This window comes from Phoenix dactylifera, chromosome 5, assembly GCF_051530095.1.
Source record: "Phoenix dactylifera cultivar Ajwa chromosome 5, Ajwa_hap1_PhDact_Kaust_v1.1, whole genome shotgun sequence".
In the NCBI taxonomy this organism is placed as follows: domain Eukaryota; kingdom Viridiplantae; phylum Streptophyta; class Magnoliopsida; order Arecales; family Arecaceae; genus Phoenix; species Phoenix dactylifera.
In genome coordinates this window covers 36,336,961-36,356,092 of record NC_143194.1, presented here as the reverse complement: position 1 = coordinate 36,356,092, position 19,132 = coordinate 36,336,961, and the positions used below count along the sequence as shown (strand labels likewise).

The window sequence follows — 19,132 nt, the reverse complement described above, 5'->3', positions numbered from 1 at the left end:
CATATACGTGGAAAAGTCTATTCCTACCATTAATTAAAGTCCCTTTCTACCATTATAATGTGATATTTTTCAGTTCAGTTCTACTTTTCAAATTGTCTAAAATCAACTCTCCAACTCTCCATCTTATAACCAACTCCCTAACTCATTTTTTTTGTTCTTCCCATCATGAAACTTAAAAATGGTTAAAGAAAATTAAAACAACCTTCGCATAACATGGGATTTGGTGCACTGGGTGCACCTACAAATAACTTTGCCAACTTGGTAAATAGTATATATTTATCATAAATAATTGTTTTTTCATTTTTTTTTTTTTTTTTGAACTGCATCAAGCCATTACCTATTGCGCCAAGTGCTGCTTACTCAACCAGTTATCCTTATACCATATGGGAGCACATTGCATGTAATTTAAGTAACAATTTCATTTTACCGATGCATGGGAGATGGATTAATTATATAGAAATCAGTAGTATAATTAGATGCTGCCACCATTTTGTAGATTTTGTATTTATTCCTGACTAGGTATTTGTCGATTATGATCACCGACGGATGTGCACTAAAATTAAAAATAATTGTTAATAATTTATAATTTAGAAGATATATAATTTGTTGAAGTCATCTTATTTTTTGTAAAAAAATTAAGTGTAACAGACTAGCTTATAAGCATCATAATCTGCTGCACCAATACCATCTAAAACCCCACTCCAATGCATGATATGCTTATAATAGATATGTGTCAAGTGAAAACCACTCATGGAGCTCCATCTTTCTTTCCATGCATGCCCTCTTTTTTAACTTTCTAGGGTTTCTCTTCCAATCATGACCATGGTGATCGAATGCAGCTCACCACGAGCGCATGGGGCACCGCATCTCGTCGGATTATAGGAGCTTCATTCGATCACCGTCATTGCATCGATCACGAACGGCCGTGATTGAAATACAGACCCTCTTCCGCCCGAGCTCGGATCGGAGAGGATCCGCATCCCGCCATTGTCCGTTCTCCCGAGCGTGAGAGAGAGAGAGAGAGAGAGAGAGGGAGAGGAGGACGCCCCGGCTCTCAGAATTTCGAAGAACGAAACGTGGGGCCCACTGACTTTGAGGCCCACAAACGAATCCGGAGGCCCATCCCACCCTCTCTCTCTCTCTCTCTTCCTCCTCGGGGACGGCAAGCTCACGCATCCGGATAAACAAATACATAAATAAATAAGTAATGATCTCTGACCGGAAGCTGCCGGTTCCGGCAGGCAGCAAGCGCGGAAACCAGTAGGTGGACGTGACCATTGGTCTTCCACCGCCACGTGTCAATAGCTTTTGAATCTGGAGCCGGACATCGTGGGTCGCGATCCGTCAAAGATGTCATCGTCACGACACTCGGGCACGTAGAATAATCAGCGGACCAGCGATGCCAACGTTGAGATTTCCGCGTGATTAGTCTACATTCCGATGCAAGTCATTGGAATTTTGTTTCGTAGTCTTAGAATCTTATTCGGACTTCAAGGGACGTTACATTTCAAACTATAATTAAGATATTACCCTCCATATTTCAATTAATATCATCAAGGTTGTCTGTCACCCGGTCTAGCTAAGCCCCATTTGTATGCTCGTATTTACATGTAAAGTACATTTCTTTATAGGAGATATTCTATTTTTTTTGTACTCTTTACTTTCTCGTGATTTGGCAGGTTGTTATACTCAAGTTAAAGTTATATAAATTGCCGCATTTACTATTAAAAAAAAAAAAAAGTCTCTTCAGAGGGCAGCACGGAACACTAGAACTCTGTAACAATATAGTTTTTCTTTCTATTATTGCTGTAGTTCTGCTGCTTTGCTTCTTAAAAAGAAAACTAGAGCTTTGTTGATCCATACATGGCGGGGAGCCCTTCTCCTGCTTTTCTTTCATGGCAGCAAGTATGGGTTACTGCTGCTCTTTGTAGCTCTCTGAGCTTATAAAAGCTTCCCCAGCATGCTTGAAGCGTTGCTTGTGGACAATGGAAATGCTTGTATCTTAGGGCTTGTTTGCTTGCATACAACTATGCATCCGGAGTCGGAAATATAGCTGAAGTTTGCTCTTAAAATGACCTTAAAAAAGAGATTTCAATCTATGAGAGTTGGACCCACTTCAATGAAACGGGTCCAATTCGAACTACTTGTAGCCAAACCAAGCAGGAACTTGGCAACGAGAGGACAAGCAACTGATGGCGTCTTTATAGTTTGCAGTTCTCATTATGGGCCCCTCTGCAGTCCGGGGACACTTGTACCACGGTTTACAGGAGGGCATTTTTCTCAAGCAGAACCTTAAGCTGTCCTAGGAGAATATCGCCAAACAGGGCTTACCTAGTTCGACAATACATTTGACCAGCCGAGATCTGTAAAAGTTTCTGGCCAAACTAGTTTAGCGAACAATGAAATCTCTGTAACAAACTGGATCTCATTTGGCCACTTCAACAAAATCTGGACTTAATTTAATGTATAGCTGTAATCGTAAGTGTGAATCACAGTCAGTCTAATTGATTAGTCCAACGGTTGCGAAAAGGTGGTACACAACATTAAAATCCATGGCAAGTCAGCAGTAGATTATAACAAAGGGATTTAATTTTGGTCCAGAACATGTTTGGATAATTGAGCTGAAAATTTTATTATATTTGTTAATTGAGCCAATACAACCAACAAGATCAGATGATTATGGGCTGGACTAGACGTATATTCATAAGTACCATGAAATAGCTTTGCAGTGGACTGGCCTGAATTCTGAGATATGGGGTTTTTTTTTTCTCTCTGTGGAATTTGGAACGGTCTATTCCAAAGCTATTCATGGGTACTTATGAATATAGGCCTAGCCCAGCCTGTAATCCTATAATCTTGTTAGTTATAATGACTTAATCCATGAATCCAATAGAATTTTTAATCCGCCGTCCAAACAAACCCTTAATGATATTTATTTTGCAAAGCGGGATATATTTCAATTGCTACAGAAGCTGGATGATCAGCTTATCCATGGACTAACAAAAAAAAAAAAAAAAAAACAAGCCAAAGACACTTCATGAATATCCCATCTAATAATTAGTGTTGTCATTTGTTGGATTGGGGCAGCATTACAAAATCTTGAATCTGCTGTCCCATGATGCAGCCCAAGATAATTTACAATAATGCCAGAAGATTGGCCTGTTGATATCACTAATGTAATTTATGCATAAATTTGACAGTTCAGCGAGAAATGATTTGCTTCCCCCCTCAGATTTGCAAGAAAATAGAGTTCAAGATAAATAGAGAAATCATAACCTCGATGCACAAGATAGCTCCTACATAACCCGTATATCTTTCCATGCACCATAATCTGTTATAATTTCCAAATGGTCGCAAGCATAACCTTCACTAGAAAGTAGATTCTGAGCAAAATTCAGAGCTATAAACACCCAGCTTTAGTCAATCATGTAACTCTGAATTTTTCACAAGCTTGAATGGTTTGGGCACCTGTCATCATTTCTGAATCATGAAGACACTAAATGGTAGCAGACTAGTACAAAATTTTAGAGTTCTTCCAAACATGTAAACAGGAACCTGAACCGCCTGCCTGTCAATGATCATGGCAAAAAAAAAAAAAAATGCATTCAATTCGACACCAGCAATAGAGACTGATAAAATTTTACGAATGACCTATAGTCTTTCCAAGCTGATATTGTGATAACAGTTGAGAAATAAGAGACCAGAGTTTAAGAAGATGAGTCTTACTAGCAAGTGGAGGATGTCAGTGGAGTTTCAAAGGTTGCACGAGTAAATCAGTTACCTGATATTCATTCGGCAAGAGACAGAAAATCAGATGCTGATCAAAGATCTCAACAAGGAATGACGTTCAAAAGGAGACCCCAAATGATTAACCTTTTGTTCCTTGATTACACTTGATTGTCATCAAGGAAGAGAAAATACAGAATTAGAGTAAACATGAACTTATGCGAAACGAGGTGATGACTCACCACTAACTTGTTCGATGCTAAATAAAACCTGATAATGATCCTTACTACTAATGTTAATATCAAGAAATTCCAACAAAAATAATTGTGCCTGGTGAAATTGGTCATTGGATCATACTGCCAGAGCTAGGCTACTAAGTGGCATTAACATTTTGCAGGTGCAGCACCTGGCATCACTTGGCATCCCAAGCTCAAAGTACTGCAAAGTGCAACTGAAAAGGAAAAGAACTTAGACATCCAGGACTGAAATACCCAAAAATATGAAAAGGAAAAGAACTTAGTATTAGGTGTTGATGCTGTGGGTGAGAACATGGAGGGCATAGACAATCTTGAGGAAAAAAATATGAAGAAAAATATGAAAGATTATGTACGCACAACAGATTTGGGTATCCCAAAATATCAAAAAATACCTGTTCGCAACCCTTATGCTAGATTATGTAAATAAATATTAACAGTATTAACCCTGAAGAAATCCTAATCCTGACAGTTTCTAACTAAAGAACTCCTAATATGGCTAAAAATACCCAAAAACAAGAACTTCTAAAGAAGGCCACTAGCTATCATCTGATATTAACCAGGTTCCCTCAAGTGACTTGACTTAAAATCGAACTTCTAGAGAAGGCCAGTATAACTCTGTATAGATCAGGTCCTTGTTTCTGTCACAACTACATAGCTGGATTACCTCTCTGTCAACATGGCTGAAACCACTTGGAAGTAAACATTCAACTTCAACTTGCCGTCAAGTTGTGGTCAGAGCCATTAAATTCCTTTGACTACTGCAGCATCACGTTAGAGCATCCCTTTTTTCTTTCATCCTGATAACTGCTGGATCACATTTCTATATTTCCTTCCGCAGGTGCTACATATAGAGCTCTTGGCCTAGCACCAAGTCCAATCAATTAGCTCTATGAGCCTCCATACTGTGTGCATTGCATTGGGAACGCCTCTAGCAGCATCACTGGAGCTTAAGCCCTGATAAGAATCCAGTTGCAATCCAGTGTTGATTGGAGGCATTTGCTTAAAAGACTACCAGCAACCAATTTGTTGAGATGTACCGACTAGCAAGCCATTACAATGACAAAAAGCAGCCATTAACAGCAGTCTCCAATTTGGTCTCCTCCAAGAAATGTTAACACATAAAGGAAGAGTGATTACTGAAAAATAAAAAGCAGCAACACACTATAGAGCCAATAGCCAAGAAACAAAACTGTATCTATACACACATCTCAACTATTTGCACAAGACTTCAGTTCAACACGGACATTAAGCATTGTACAAAGGCCGACTCTCTATAATGGGGGAAACTATGGAACCTCCCATATGTAGATTGCTACGAAATGGAACTGGTGAAATGAAAAGGTGAGAAAATTAAGCCTCGGCCAAAAAAAAATCCTAACGAGGCAAAAAAGGAAAAAAAATAAGAGAAAGAATAAAAAAGACCAGTGATAGGCTCTGACAGATGTTATGACACCGTTTGAATGCTCAATGTTGATGATTTCTTCTGCAACTTCCCTTTCAGCTGCCTGATCTTGGCATCCACCCGTGCTGTAAAACCAATCTTAGTTTCTTGCCTTGCTTTGGACCGCTCCCTCTTCCACATATGCTGATCCTCCAAATCTTTCTTATAGTATTTGATCTCTTGGATCACATGGTGATCCAGAGGATTGAATGCCCTCTGGAAGGAGATGTGGGCCAGATATGGGATATTGCATGAAGCAGTTACTATAAGTGTTGCAACCCAATATACAGGAGCTGGTCCAAGGGCTTCCAGGAGTATCTGATAGGCATTCCCAGAGATCAATGGCGATGACATTCCATATGCAACCAGAAAGACGTACCATGTAGCAATGCTGCCCCACACAAAGAGGTGCTGGATCCATGTGAAGTGGCTCATTGTTAGGGCAATTTGCATGTTGACAGCCCAGATGATGCAGGTGAACATGGCAGTTCCAACAACGGCCATGTCAGCAGTCTGCCCCCCTGCACGGAATGCCTGCTCATAGAAAATGTTGATGTTCAGAAAGAATATAATTAGGGATGAGTAGAGACCATTGCCCATCCAGCCAATTATCCTATACCAATCAAAGAAAAGGTTCTTCGGTCCTTGCTGGTACAATGCTGGAAACTGCAGAGGAAAGAGTTCAGTTTATCATATCAAATCAATCTAAGTTCACAATCTACGTGCACAATAATAAATTCAAATCCAATGTTAAAAATAAAAATGCTGCTAGTTTATGCTGAAGAGAGCACAGATCGATGCACAATCTGTGATAGATGACAAGCATTTGTTTACTTTGAAAAGTTTACCAAGAATCGTGACTGAATGCTAATCATTGCAAGTATTGCTCTTGTACAAAGCCCAAATATTATAGCAAGCATACCTGTAAGCAGACTTCAGAAGAAACATCTTGCTCAAATACTCCCAATGATATTACAGGCAACGACGTGAGAATGACATTGAATAGTAGCATATACCAGTCATCATACACTGACTGCCCAGAGAAGCCAGTATATGCCTCGAAGTAGAATAGTGTGAGGCCAAAGGCTATATTTTTGTAGAAGAAATAACAGACCTGAAAGCAGTCCAGCAGAGTCCCAAGGAATCATTAATTAAGTTACATACATATTTATAACAGATTACTACAAACAAGTGCAAAAAACACTAATGAAAGTGTTCGTTAATTTGTACCATCTGGGCAATCCTCTTATAACACCAATGTCCATGGACAACAAGAAGCCTCTCTAGAAATCGAAACTGGGCGATGGAAAAATCACTAGCCATCACAGCCTGCACAAGGTCAAATTGCTAAATAATTAACTGCTCACTTATTTCAACCTTAGAGGTGATTTCGGCATCCTCTGAAACAGCTATAAGCCTCGATATCAGATGTCTAAGTTTGATTCGAACATCAAACGTCCATTGCCTATTATTACCAACCTGCATTCCTTCTACTCCACTGATACCAACACCAATATCAGCCTCCTGAATCATGCCCACATCATTTGCACCATCACCTACTGCCAAAGTAGTCTTGCCTGTACCTTCTTTCACCAACCGAGTCACCTAAAGCAAGAAATACAACATGATTAACTGAATTGTGTAGCTTAGCATTTTGTGCGGATGAGAAACAACAATAGTGATCCAATATAATGAACATTACCAGTGCTTTCTGCTTTGGGGAGACTCGGCAGCATATGACAGAAGCACAATCAACCGCTAAACTCAAAAACCGGTTCTTCATATCATCCTCCAAGGCATAGGACAAAGTTTTTCCATCAATGATTAAAGCAAATGCTGCATGAGGATCCTTTTCCAGCTTGATCATTTGTGCAGCATTAGTGATTTGCATCAAAATATTCTCTTTTGCAGCCTGATCAGTCATCAAACATAAACCAACACCTACCATGAATCCAATTCCAGCACAGAACAAAACCAAGGGCAGTTCAGAAGGTAAATTAATAAAAAGATACCTTTTTAGCATCCCGCGTTACCAAATCACAGTTGATTGTGGATATACAAATTTGTTTCATGCCTTGCCTAAGTAAACTGCAGGAAAATCTGCAGATACAAATAGATTTTTACCAGATATCCAACACAGAGAACAGGAAGCAGATCCATTTCGATTCCAATGATATCCTTCTTGTGTAAAGTGATTGATTTTAGAGCCATACCCTATGTTGATGGCAGTTTCCATCTTATCACCTGTCAGAACCCAGATCTTAAGACCAGCCTGTGCTAATTTATCTATGCACTGTGGGACCTATACAGGAGGACGAAATAGTCAAAGGACTGAAAGAAGCAACAGTTCGATAGTAAAAGAAAGCTGCAATAGCTCACTCCTTTCTGTAATTTGTCCTCTGCAGCAGTTGCACCAACAAGAATCAAATCCCTTTCAATCATATCAGCAACTTGCTCAAGTTGAGCTTCTCTATCAGGCCCTATAGTGGTTTTTGCTTTAATAAATTCAGTATTCCAAGCAGAATACTCAGATTCCTCAAGCATCCTGTATGCTAGTGCCAACGTCCGCAAACCTGCTTCTCCATATTCATTTAGATGCTTACTAGTATCCTTCTCATACATTCTTCCATTTTTTGACAGTCTTTCAAAAATTATGCTGTTCATTTCACGAAAAAGAAAACTTTCTTGTAGGCATAAAGGCAATGGAAGATGAAACAAAATGGATCGCATTTGAATTAATGGATGAGATGACTCAAGAAAATTAATAAACAGATAACATTTAATAGAAACTGTAAATCTACAAGTCACCAAAGTATTGCGGCCAATGGTAACAATAGGATTATATCATACCTGTCTGCACCTTTACACAGAAGATTAATCTGCCCCCTCTCATCCCGCACAATCACTGACATCCTCTTCCTTTTGCTGTTGAACTCCAATAAATTGAGAATCTTGAACTCCCTATTGAAATTTGAAGGGGAAAAAACTCGCAGATTAAGATAGCAAGACTTTACGAGAGACACAAATAAAAGCAACAAGGATGTCATACAGATTGCTTTATGCTATGACCTTTCTATATGGTTCTCGGAAGAAGAATCTCTCTCCCGGACAAACACGCTTGATTGAGTCCTCTTACAGAACTCAAATCCAAATTCCCTGGCTGCAACAAGAAATGCCCCCTCATCTGGTGATTCCGTTTCATAGGTAAAACCTCCAGCTTCCACATTTGGCTCAGGAATTCCCGTGTGGCAGAGAGCGAGTATCCTCAAGAACAGAAGAATGGTACCTGCATTGGGCTCCTTTGTCCAATTTCCGAGCATGAGACGATCATCTTCAAAACTGAAACCCTTAATTCTAGGCTTTTGTGGCTTTTCAATTGCACAATTGATCCCACTTTCCAGCTCAATTCCTGAAGATCCAAAACCACCTCTACCATCCTCCCAGAAATCCTGACTGCTGCTATGCTGCTCTGGTGCATTGGAAGCTTCTGACGCCATCTGCTTGGCTGCAGCCATTTCCACCTCGCTAGAACCCACACCATACGAAACTCCCGCAATGGAACACTTTAAGAAATCCATCTGGTTGCAGGTCAAAGTGCCAGTTTTGTCTGATAAAATTGTATCAACTTGCCCAAGCTCCTCATTTAAATTTGAGGTCCGGGCTTGTGCTGGAATTCCTGTCTCCTCATCATACATGTAAAGGTCTTGGTTGATGAACATGGCTTGCAAGAATCTGACAAGTTCAATTGATACATAGAGCGAAATTGGTATTAAATATCCATATAAAATAAGAGCTGTAACAAGATGGAAGATGCCAGATAGCTGAGGCCTCGATGGGTCATACAGGTTAGTGGTATTATGTGGTTGCAAGTACCACCAATCTGGCATCTCAGACTCTGTCTTCGCTGCAAACCCAATTGAGCTGATCAGCGAAATCAATACAAGAAGTGTGAATAGGATGTATATGATCTTATTCATCTTCTTTTCAATTCTGCTTCTTTTAGAAGGCGATTTTGTTGCATTCTGCATAGCTTTGCTGTCATGACCAGCGAAAATGACAACTCCGTAGACATAGTTAGTGTTTCTAAGCTTTGAATCTCTGAGAAGAATCTGACATGGATCAAGAGGGTAGACCTGCTGCTCATATTCAAAATTACCAACAAAAGTGTAGAGACTAGGATTTGGGTCTTCACACCGTATGACGGCCCTAAAATCCTTGAAAGCCTCATCATCATCCAAGGGCAGAGTTACCTCCAAAGATCTTTTGACCTTCAAATTTGTCTCCCCATCCAAATTCATAGTCTCGACATAGCATATCCCATCTTCATAGCTAGATGACAACAGAAGCAAGTCGGCAGGGAAGAATTGGTCCTTCTCTACTTTGACGACATCTCCAACCCAAATCTTTTGCCAATGCTTGTAACCAAACTGCCCCTCCCCCTTATGGATGCTGACCTTCCGGCTATTAACTTCCATGTCCTGCATAAACCTTCGCCAGTCTTCTAATGCCTCTTTTGCCATACTAAGCCCAACAACAAAAGCCAGAGGAGCAATCATGCTCACGGGGTGGAAGGGGGTGACAGAGGTGAGGGATAGCATGGCGGCAAGGAGGAAGTACAGGTTGGCAACTCGCCGGAACTGCTCAAAGATGGCTTTCGGAAGGAAGGTGATGGCATTGTACTTGGTGGTCGAGATGCAGTTGGTAGGGTATTTGAGAGGCTTCTTGCGGTGGACTCGGGGTTGGTTGCAGTAGACAATACGAGAGTACCCAGGACCTTGGAGAGAATGGGGAGCCTCACCATCTAATAGCACGGAGGGACGGATGCAAGAGAAAGAGTAGAGCTTGCTCCACCGGAGCCGCTCCCTTAACCTCCCCGTCCGTGCCATCCTCCTCTTTTTAGGGTTTTCTACACCTCAGCTTGAACTAAATCACTCCCAAAATCTAATCACTCGAGGGTTTTGAACTCCAACTAGAATTCGTCGTTGCTTTCCCTTTATGCCGAGTGGTTTCAGCAATCAAGACCGGATACTAAAAATCTCGGATTGATAAAAGCTCCCCGGAATTATCTGAAAATTTTTATGAAGTTACGGAATTAATTCAACTCCAAGATGCATTGAGTTCGTGAAATAGGGATTGCACCAGATGGATGCTAGATTTATTAACCAAGTCATTCTCAAAGTAAGGCTGAATTCTGAAAGGCATTACTGATTTCTTGAATCTAATTTACATTCGATTTTCAGGAGAAAAAGAGATTGGCGAAAAAAACAAGCAATGACATTCTTTATAACGCTCCAATCCGATATCTTTACTCGAAGAAACTATAACAACTGAACAGCTCAAAAATCGAAAAGAAAAATCAGCCACACTACTTCCGGATCGGCATATTACGCTGCAACGCGATAGATACAATAAAAAGAACAAGATTCAAACTGATCTTAGACAGCTCCGGTCATGACTTTTAGCCATCAAAACCCGAGAAAACGGATAAAAGAGTCCGCAAAAAAAGAACCAGAAGCAAAGAAGCGAACCAAAAAGAAGCAAGTAGAAAAGGAAGTTTCAGCAGAAAACCTACACTGGAATCATGGCGAAAACCCAAGAAGATTAACCCGACCGTCTCATCGACGTCGACACTCGACGGTCGCGCACCAGGCTCTATAAACGGGGCGGGGGAGAGGGGCTTTGCGCCTCGGTTTCTTCGTCCGAACAAACGCCAAGAAATTCCGGCCTTTACCGGCCGGCTTTTTTTAAAATTGTTTTTTTCTGAAACCTTATTTAATCTTTCTTCTCTTTATTGCGTCAAATGCCCATTAGACGAGGATTATCTTTAAAAAAGAAGACAATAATCTTAATGGTGAGCTGGATCGCAGAGCTTGCCTTTTCCGGTAACCGCAGGAGGCAGGACGCGCCCCCTTGACTTCGGAGTTCTGCGGTACGGTACCTCTGGCTGCAGGACCATTCGTACAGGAGTTTAAACGCTGGACACGTGTCGAACCGTTGCGAGACAAAACCAGCTCGGTGTTGGCCGGAAAACAAGAGATCAGATCTAATTCCAACCAATTGTCCGACGTGTCAATCATCGAGTGGCTTAATTGTGCCCCGTTAAGGGGACGGGTGTTTAATGACCATGAGCTAGTAATTACGGAAGGGAGCAAGCGTTACGCCTCTGTCGCCGAGAGGATTCCCAATTAGCGCCGGGATCGCGGAACAACCAAAAAGCCCAGGCTGTGAGTTTAATCCTCACGGCGAAATTAATCCAACACTAGATTTTTTCTATAGGGCTCGTTTGGTTCGCGGGAAAAGAAGGAGGAAAAGTGTGGTCAACGGGAAAGTAATGAGATGCCTCTTGTTTGGTTGGAGTTTTCAAAGGAGAGAGAATGGAAAGTTATATTCCCATGGGAATGTGATTCCCACATTTCATGGGAAAGTCTTTCCCATGAGAAACATGGAAAAGTTACTTTCCCATGAGGTGGGAATCACTCCATTTTTACTTTTTTCCGAAAAGTCCTTTCAGCATTAAAGAAGCATTAAAGAGGCATTAAAAACCTAATTTTTATTAAGGGCATAATAGGAATTATATATAACTTTCCTAATAAAGTGGATGGCCAACCAAACATAAGTACCTTGGAAATTTGTCACTTTCCCATGGTCAATCAAACATGCCAAAATTACTTTCCTAGGCATCCTCTTCCTAGGAATTTGTTTTTCAGGAATCATATTCCTAGGAAGGAAAATGCTTCTCGCGAACCAAACGAGCCCATAAGGAGGAGTGGACAAAAAGTTATTGATTAGATGAGATCTACCAACTCATTGATGGACCAGTTCGGCCATAAAAGACAATCCATATTTCTTCATTTCTTTTTTTCCATGTTTATGCATGATCGTTTATGGTTGAATTGGTGATGAATATGATTCAACCAATAATTTTTTAGAGTGAACGGAATCATAAAGCTATAATTATTTTTTGGAATCTTTGAGGGTTGGCTATAGATCTTGTAATATAAAAGGTTATTAGAAGAAAATTACATTTTGACACCTCAACTTTATCTGAGTTTGTTTTTGTTTTTTTTTTTTGGTGCTAAATAGATAATTCATATAGTTCTAATACAGATACATTCAAAAATATCGAAAAACAACAAATTTCAAAATGCTCTAGACAACTCTCTCTCCTGCAGACTTGATAGCGTCGTAGGTATGTGGCTATACATATTTTTTTAGTTTCAAATTTTTTAATATTAAATCTCTTTTACGTGGGCATCATCTTAAGCTCCAAACATGTAGATAACTTACAAAATGGATGCACTATTACCTTCCTCTGGAACACCATCCTTGTAGGAAGATGCTCTCAACACCACATTAAACGAGAAGAGGTGGTTGATTCCATGGAGGTTGTCCTTGCATTTACCCATGTACTTCGACCTCCGCACCTCCTAATGCCATTAATGGCCAATAGCAACTAACAAAAATGCCCTCCCTCTTGTCATCATCCTTTTCCCATCATGCACCAAGATGCCTACGCTTACCATGACCTCCGTCCATGCTGTCATTGCTGCCTGTCATGCTACCTACAAAGTGGCTTGGCCGGCATCATCCTTATTCTCATCGTCATAGGCGATGGTATCCATGGAGTGGCCGAGCTGCCAACTTTCTTCCCCCCCTCCTCTGTTATCACTCGGCCATTTCACTACCTTGGTCGCTATCTTCTCAAGAGAATCTCTTGCTCTCGTCGTCATCATCATCTCATCCCGTTTTCAATCGATTGGGATCCACATTCTATCTTGCTCTCTGGAATTCGTTGTCAGCTTACTCATTTGATTGCTTCGAATGTAACGCCATTTTAACCTTAGTGGAATGCTGGAAATTGGAACCGGGGGCGACCGTCCGCTAAGAGGGAGGAGCTCCGGTGCTGGAACGGCAGGATAGGAGGCGGTCCGTCGGCGGGCGGCGTCCTCCGGAGGACCTGTAAGAAGCCGGTGGCCGGAGTTTCCGGCGCCGGCCCTCCGATGCTTAAGTCAGAGGAGGCTAATGTGTAAGGGGAGAGAGGAGATATGCTTTTCTGAGTTTTTGAGTCCAACCCCCTCTAAGGTGGAGGGGTTTCCCTTTTATAGAGGGGTATTGTATTACCTGTGAAGTGATGGGGCAAATGGTTCTTTCTTGGTCATAATTGAACACGATCGTGTGCATTAATACAGTGTCGTGGGAGATCAGACCAGAGTCAGTGAGTCGTTATGGCGGATCGGACGTGGCGGAGTAGTTCAACTGCCTGCCATGGAGGGCTTGAGATCCGTAGATAACACGCGCATTGATTGTTGAGTGAACCAGAGATCAGCAGAAGCCATATGCTTTAATGGTTGAGTGAACCAGAGTTCAGCAGTAGTCATACGCTTTAATGGTTGAGTAAATCGGAGATTAGAACAGGTCATGCGCATTAATTATTGACGGCGAAGCAGGGTATGGTCTCCGGTTGAGCTGCGGAAGGGCGTGACTTTAGTAGGTGAGCGGTGAGGTTGGGCTTTTGAAACTAGGCTCCCGAAGGAGCTTAGACCGAGGTCGGATGTTATGACGGGGCATCTCGGGGTCCAGCATCTGGCCGGGCGCCGAGCTGAGCTAGTCGCCTTCAGGTTGGGCGCCTCCGAGTCGGGCGTCTTCTGGTCGGGCGCCCGAAGGTCGGGTGCCCGAAGGTCGGGTGCTTTCCGGTCGGGCGCCTTCTGGTCGGACGCCTTCTGGTCGGGCGCCTCCTTGTCGGGCGCCCGCAGGTTGTTCTGAGATAACTTAGTTTTTCCCTTGACAGAATCCATGTACGACCAAGAAACTTCTTGCGTAAAGAGGGAATAGCTAAATCTTTACAAAATTAATCCCGTGCAAAACAGAGTGGAAGCCAAATCTGGCGAACTCATGGTTACCGATAGTTATTCGAGAATTCATCATCGTAAGAGGAAGGTTCCAATTAAAAGTTGTAATATAGATTAATTGGTCGATCATGGACCTTTGTTGGGAAAGAAAGAAAGTATGCAAATCCAATGCTATCTTGGCAGATCAGATGTCTGATAAAATGCCCTTCTGTAAGTGGTTCAAAGGATGTTGAATGATAAGATATCGTCAAAAGAATCAGCAAAAATAAAAAAAACATAACTTTCCCAAATCCATAGAAAAACAAGGATCCGTAAGTTCATGGTATGGATCTCTAGAACTGGGCAGCTCTGCCGCCGAAATCTGGTCTGCAACCGAGGCTAGTGCCGCTGACAGATTAAACTCTCTTAGTCTATGACTCCATGCCTCGTAGAAAAGCTCGGAAGAGTTCCTATTTTTAATTGGCAAATCCTAGCCATCCAAGTCTCTACTCTCAAAGCCATGCTTAACCTTGAAAAAAGATTAGGGCATTTTAGTCTTAAAATTTAAAAATAGTTTAAAGTGATCAAGAGAAATGGATCGAAGGATCACATTGCAACAAAATATAGTATAAAAAGTTTAGGTTAAACTAGAACAAAGTTAAGGGACCGAAAGTAATTTTTCTGGAATTAGAGTGATATTTTGTTTTAGATTTTTTTTTGCATGAATATCCTTCTAAATATCGAATTTTATATAAATATTTTTCAAAATTGATATTTGCATATATAGCCTCGTAAAACACTTGTTGTGCTATTATACCTTTTTTTTTTTTTTTGCATATGTACTTACACCATCTAATACCGTTAAAAAATTAATGGTTTCAAATTAAAATAACTAAAATATCCTCAATGGGTAGATATGCAAAAAGAAATATTAATAAAATGATCGCAATGGGAGATAAAAAAGTAATTTTAAAATTTTATTTTATTTTTAATTAAAATAAATATGGTTATTAATCATATTAGAAAAACCGTTATACTAGGGGCATTTATGCAAAAACAACGTTTTATGAGGGTACAGAAATAAATATAAATTTTAAGAGGCTATTCACATAAATTCAAATTTTTAGAAGGATATTCATATAAATTTATTATTATTATTATTATTATTTGGTATTGTCATAGAAATCCTATTATGACATGGGAGATAATTACGGCCGGTAGTCTATAGTTTTCTGCAGATGAACATAAGGATGTTACTTGAGGGGATATATTAATCAATAGTCTTAACAAATAAAAGAATTATACAAGTGATCATATGAAAAAATAATATTTATAACACCTTTACGAGAAACCGCATTGAGATCGTATTTTGGCCCCATGTCTTGGTGGCAAACCTTTTATGACAACCAATGAGCTTGGAAAAAGCAATGATCCACTTCATATGCCGACATGACATTACACATCTTTCCTCTTTGACATGGCTTGTGTTGATGAGATCCGCTTCAGCAATCCCAGATTTTATTATCCAATGTTGAATGTCAAATGAAAACTTTAGAATTGAATGAACCATCTTTGTACCAATGCTAAACGATTCTTGATTTTTCTAATGCGACACTATGCTCTCATGCCTTTTCTATTTTATCTTTTTCATTGCTCACATATTTAATATTTTACGATAGCGTTAATTGCAAAGAAAGCTTGTTTGTCTAATTTTACCTTGTCTCATGCATATGAATTTCTTCACGCACCATCTTTAGCTATGTGAGAAATTTATTTTCATATCATTTGCTTTATGTTATAATTATTAATGGAACGTACCTATATGAGAGCTTTATTTTCATGTTATTATTGTAGAATACACTCCATCCATTTTGCAAAAGATAGGAATGTTTAGTTCAAATTTGAAAAAATTATTTCCTACACTGCATGCGACGGTGCATGCTACCAATCACAGCCGCTCATGTTTATACATTTTATTCATCGCATCTTGATGCATCATTGCAGAAGCTAGGGGGTTGTGATTAGTGGCGTGCAGGGCCTAAGCTTAGAAAATAATTTCTCTTCCCAGCATGGTTAGGTTTTAAATGATTCATTTATTAATTCATTCTTTTGATTTTTCTATTAAATCTTTTTGCAAGGTATCCCACGTTTACAAGTGACCGCTACTTTGAACCAAATATAAAATAGGTGGGCCCTATGAGGTGACATGACAGCTCAGCTCACTAGTCCGAACCTTTTCAAATGGAAATGTGCATGGAATGGTGCCGTGATGGTGTCTGAAGTGTGGCCGATTAACTTTGCCCCTTAAATAGGACCACATATCTTAAAAAAAAGAGAAAAAAAAAAAGAAGCAAGTTAGAAGAACATATTTAGGGAAGCCGGCCGTATAAAGATTTTCTAGTACCCTATTTGAATCGATTTTCTTTGCATAGGATCCAAGGTGGGATAAAAAATTTGTGCCACTTTATCCTTTTATGGGCAAGAAACTAGCCAGCAACTGATCCTTCAATATCTACAGTCATGGCTATAAGTTTTACTTAAAACAATTATAAAAAAAATCCAAATTGAACGAGTTTTATCAAAACAATTGTTTGATTATTTTTATAAAGTTTATTTTGCCAAAATTGACTGGGCATAAAACTTGAAAAATAGTTTTCTGAAAAAAAGGTCTCTACCCATTTTTCATGGAGCCTGTTTTATAGAGATTCAGGTTTTATCGATATTTGTTTTAGCAAAAGTTGCTTGCAACCAAATAATCTCTTGGGATGGCTGCAGCCATGCCAGGGGATTTAGTTTGCAACGTATGCATGAGTATCTAGGAAACTATCTAGCCAAATGTGATAAAGAGGCAAAACTTTGCAAGTCTTTGTTTTAAAAAAAAGGCAATAAAAAAACACAAAAGAAAAAACAAACATGACGTTGAAACTTCATTCGGAGCCAAAATAGTTGTGGATTGAGTTGCAGCAATTGATGCTAGAAACCAAAGATGCTTGAAATGTGTACCATTATGTATCAAAATATAAAGCAATCTTTTAGACATTTGTCACAAAACTCAAAGTTTTGAAAATGATAATGGATGAAAAAAAGGAAAGAAAAAAAAAAGAGATCTTGTGCTAACAATGAAGTTAATCATAAACTCAACGGTGAGCCTTCATAAGGACAACTTTCTTTGTCCATGTAGATGTGGGAACACTCTCATCACGGCCAATTCTTTCACATGTGTACCCTTTAATTAAGGAAATGCCAACCACCATATCCTCCAACATTGGAATTAGATTCATCTCATTATAAAATGAGAAAATGCTTGTTAGACTCATATCACTGAGTATATACCTCGTTGCGCGATGCCAAGATTATTTGGTGAACTAGCAACTATGGTCTGCAGATTGAGACCCCACCTAAAGTTAAAAAAAGGGTGGATATGACTCTAGAATCCACATAATATTATTCTTTCTGGCATTACATTGGAACTTTTTACTCACCATAAGATGTGAAATGGTGGGTGGTGGGGAGCTTTAAATAAGAACAAGCATCCTTTCACCTTTTACTTTTTTAGAATTTTTACTGAAATATTTTTTTGAAAAGTTGATGTCTGGATATATGATGTACAGGAAAATAGTTTCTGCATGTGTGGTTAATCATGAAAAAATAGTATATTCCGAATGAATTATATTTGATTGAGTATCTATTTTTTTAAAAAAAATTGTATAAAATATAGATTATATTCTTAATAAAGATTTTTTTTCTCATTTTAATTAAAATTTAAGTGTATCTTCATATGACCGTTAGAATTAGCATCATAGGAACGGTTTATAAAATAGTGAACAAACTTTGAGAGAGAGAGAGAGAGGGTTTATAAAATAGTGAACAAACTTTGAGTAGACACAGCAGACAGAGAGCTGGGGCGGGCGGCGCAAAGTACATGGCAGGGACCCAACTGGGTTTTAGTCTAGTTTGCCTGAAAGGAATGGCTCGCGCACCTTCACGGAAACTTGGGGCATTATTGCAGGCTCGTACAAGGGAGGGCAGCGTGATTCTTTGAGATAGAGTAATCATCAAGTACTCTTCTGAGCTTTAGCTCTCGGATTGTTGGGATTGGAGTACTACATGATTGTATTTTGAGTGCATTTCCGCTTGTTCACTGTTACTCTTTGTCTATTATGGCATCGACTCCTATGAATCAACTGTAGTGGTCTGCCAATCCTTCCTCTTGGAATGGTTGTTGAAGTAAAAACACTGATTACCAAAAAAAAGACAAACATAAAAACGTACAAGTCATCCAAGATAATCAAAAGAGAGAGATCTTAACCATCTACAATATTTCAGTAATTTTAACAGATATCATGCCATTAAAAAATTAATTAACAGAATCAAGAAGACTAATTAAGGACCCCTTCAGTGTCGCCTTTGTTTTATATTTTTGTCTTCAAAAATCGAAAAAAAAAAAGTAAGCTGAATTCGACAACATGTATGGTTGAGTCTATTTTTTACAAAAAAAAAAAGTGTTTTTTTTTTCAAAATAGTAAAAGTAAAGATAAGAATTAGCAAAAATTTTCTGCAACTGCTATAATCCAACAAAAATACCAAGCAGTCCCTGAGAGCATGTGGTGCTTCGACTCGAGTGAATCATGTCTTAAAGTTGGGCCTCAAGAGTGCCACATAAATAGGCAAAGCATCTTCTATTGGTTATCTATCAATTGAAAAAAAAAATGTCATGATAACAAGTACACTACAGCCATTTTAAAAGAAAAGTAGACAGACTGAAATTATATTCTAGAACATAACAAAATAAAATTTGAAAATATTTTCCCTAAGTACACCACCTTCTATTAAGCAACTTTTTTTTAGTTTTTGAGAACTACTATAATGGTTTGTTTGCA

The 19,132-nt window shown here is 39.4% G+C and overlaps 1 protein-coding gene across 2 annotated transcripts; it reads right to left on the bottom strand.

Annotated features, from left to right (window-relative positions):
- Positions 1-5,156: 5,156 nt before the first annotated feature.
- On the bottom strand, positions 5,157-11,186 carry LOC103702024 (putative phospholipid-transporting ATPase 4). Of its 2 annotated transcripts, XM_008784297.6 has the most exons (12): positions 10,997-11,186; positions 8,494-10,490; positions 8,275-8,385; positions 7,804-8,080; positions 7,638-7,726; positions 7,437-7,524; positions 7,127-7,336; positions 6,904-7,029; positions 6,655-6,753; positions 6,347-6,538; positions 6,044-6,090; positions 5,157-5,958 (listed from the first exon to the last, which is right to left on the bottom strand). In XM_008784297.6, exons 2-12 carry the CDS (start codon positions 10,308-10,310, stop codon positions 5,862-5,864), a joined length of 3,153 nt encoding a protein of 1,050 aa, XP_008782519.4. In that variant the 5' UTR covers positions 10,311-10,490; positions 10,997-11,186; the 3' UTR covers positions 5,157-5,861. The 2 variants fall into 2 exon arrangements, with proteins under 2 accessions (XP_008782519.4, XP_008782517.4); XM_008784295.6 differs by having other exon boundaries at positions 5,157-6,090; positions 10,997-11,146.
- Between the last annotated feature and the right edge of the window lie 7,946 nt (positions 11,187-19,132).

Excerpts from the sequence above, each read along its gene's own strand:
- LOC103702024 (XM_008784295.6), bottom strand. The coding sequence starts at position 10,310 with ATGGCACGGACGGGGAGGTTAAGGGAGCGGCTCCGGTGGAGCAAGCTC. Across the intron at positions 7,030-7,126 it reads CCCCAAAGCAGAAAGCACTG|GTGACTCGGTTGGTGAAAGA; the intron begins GTAATGTTCATT and ends TTCTTGCTTTAG. Across the intron at positions 6,754-6,903 it reads GTGGAGTAGAAGGAATGCAG|GCTGTGATGGCTAGTGATTT; the intron begins GTTGGTAATAAT and ends GACCTTGTGCAG.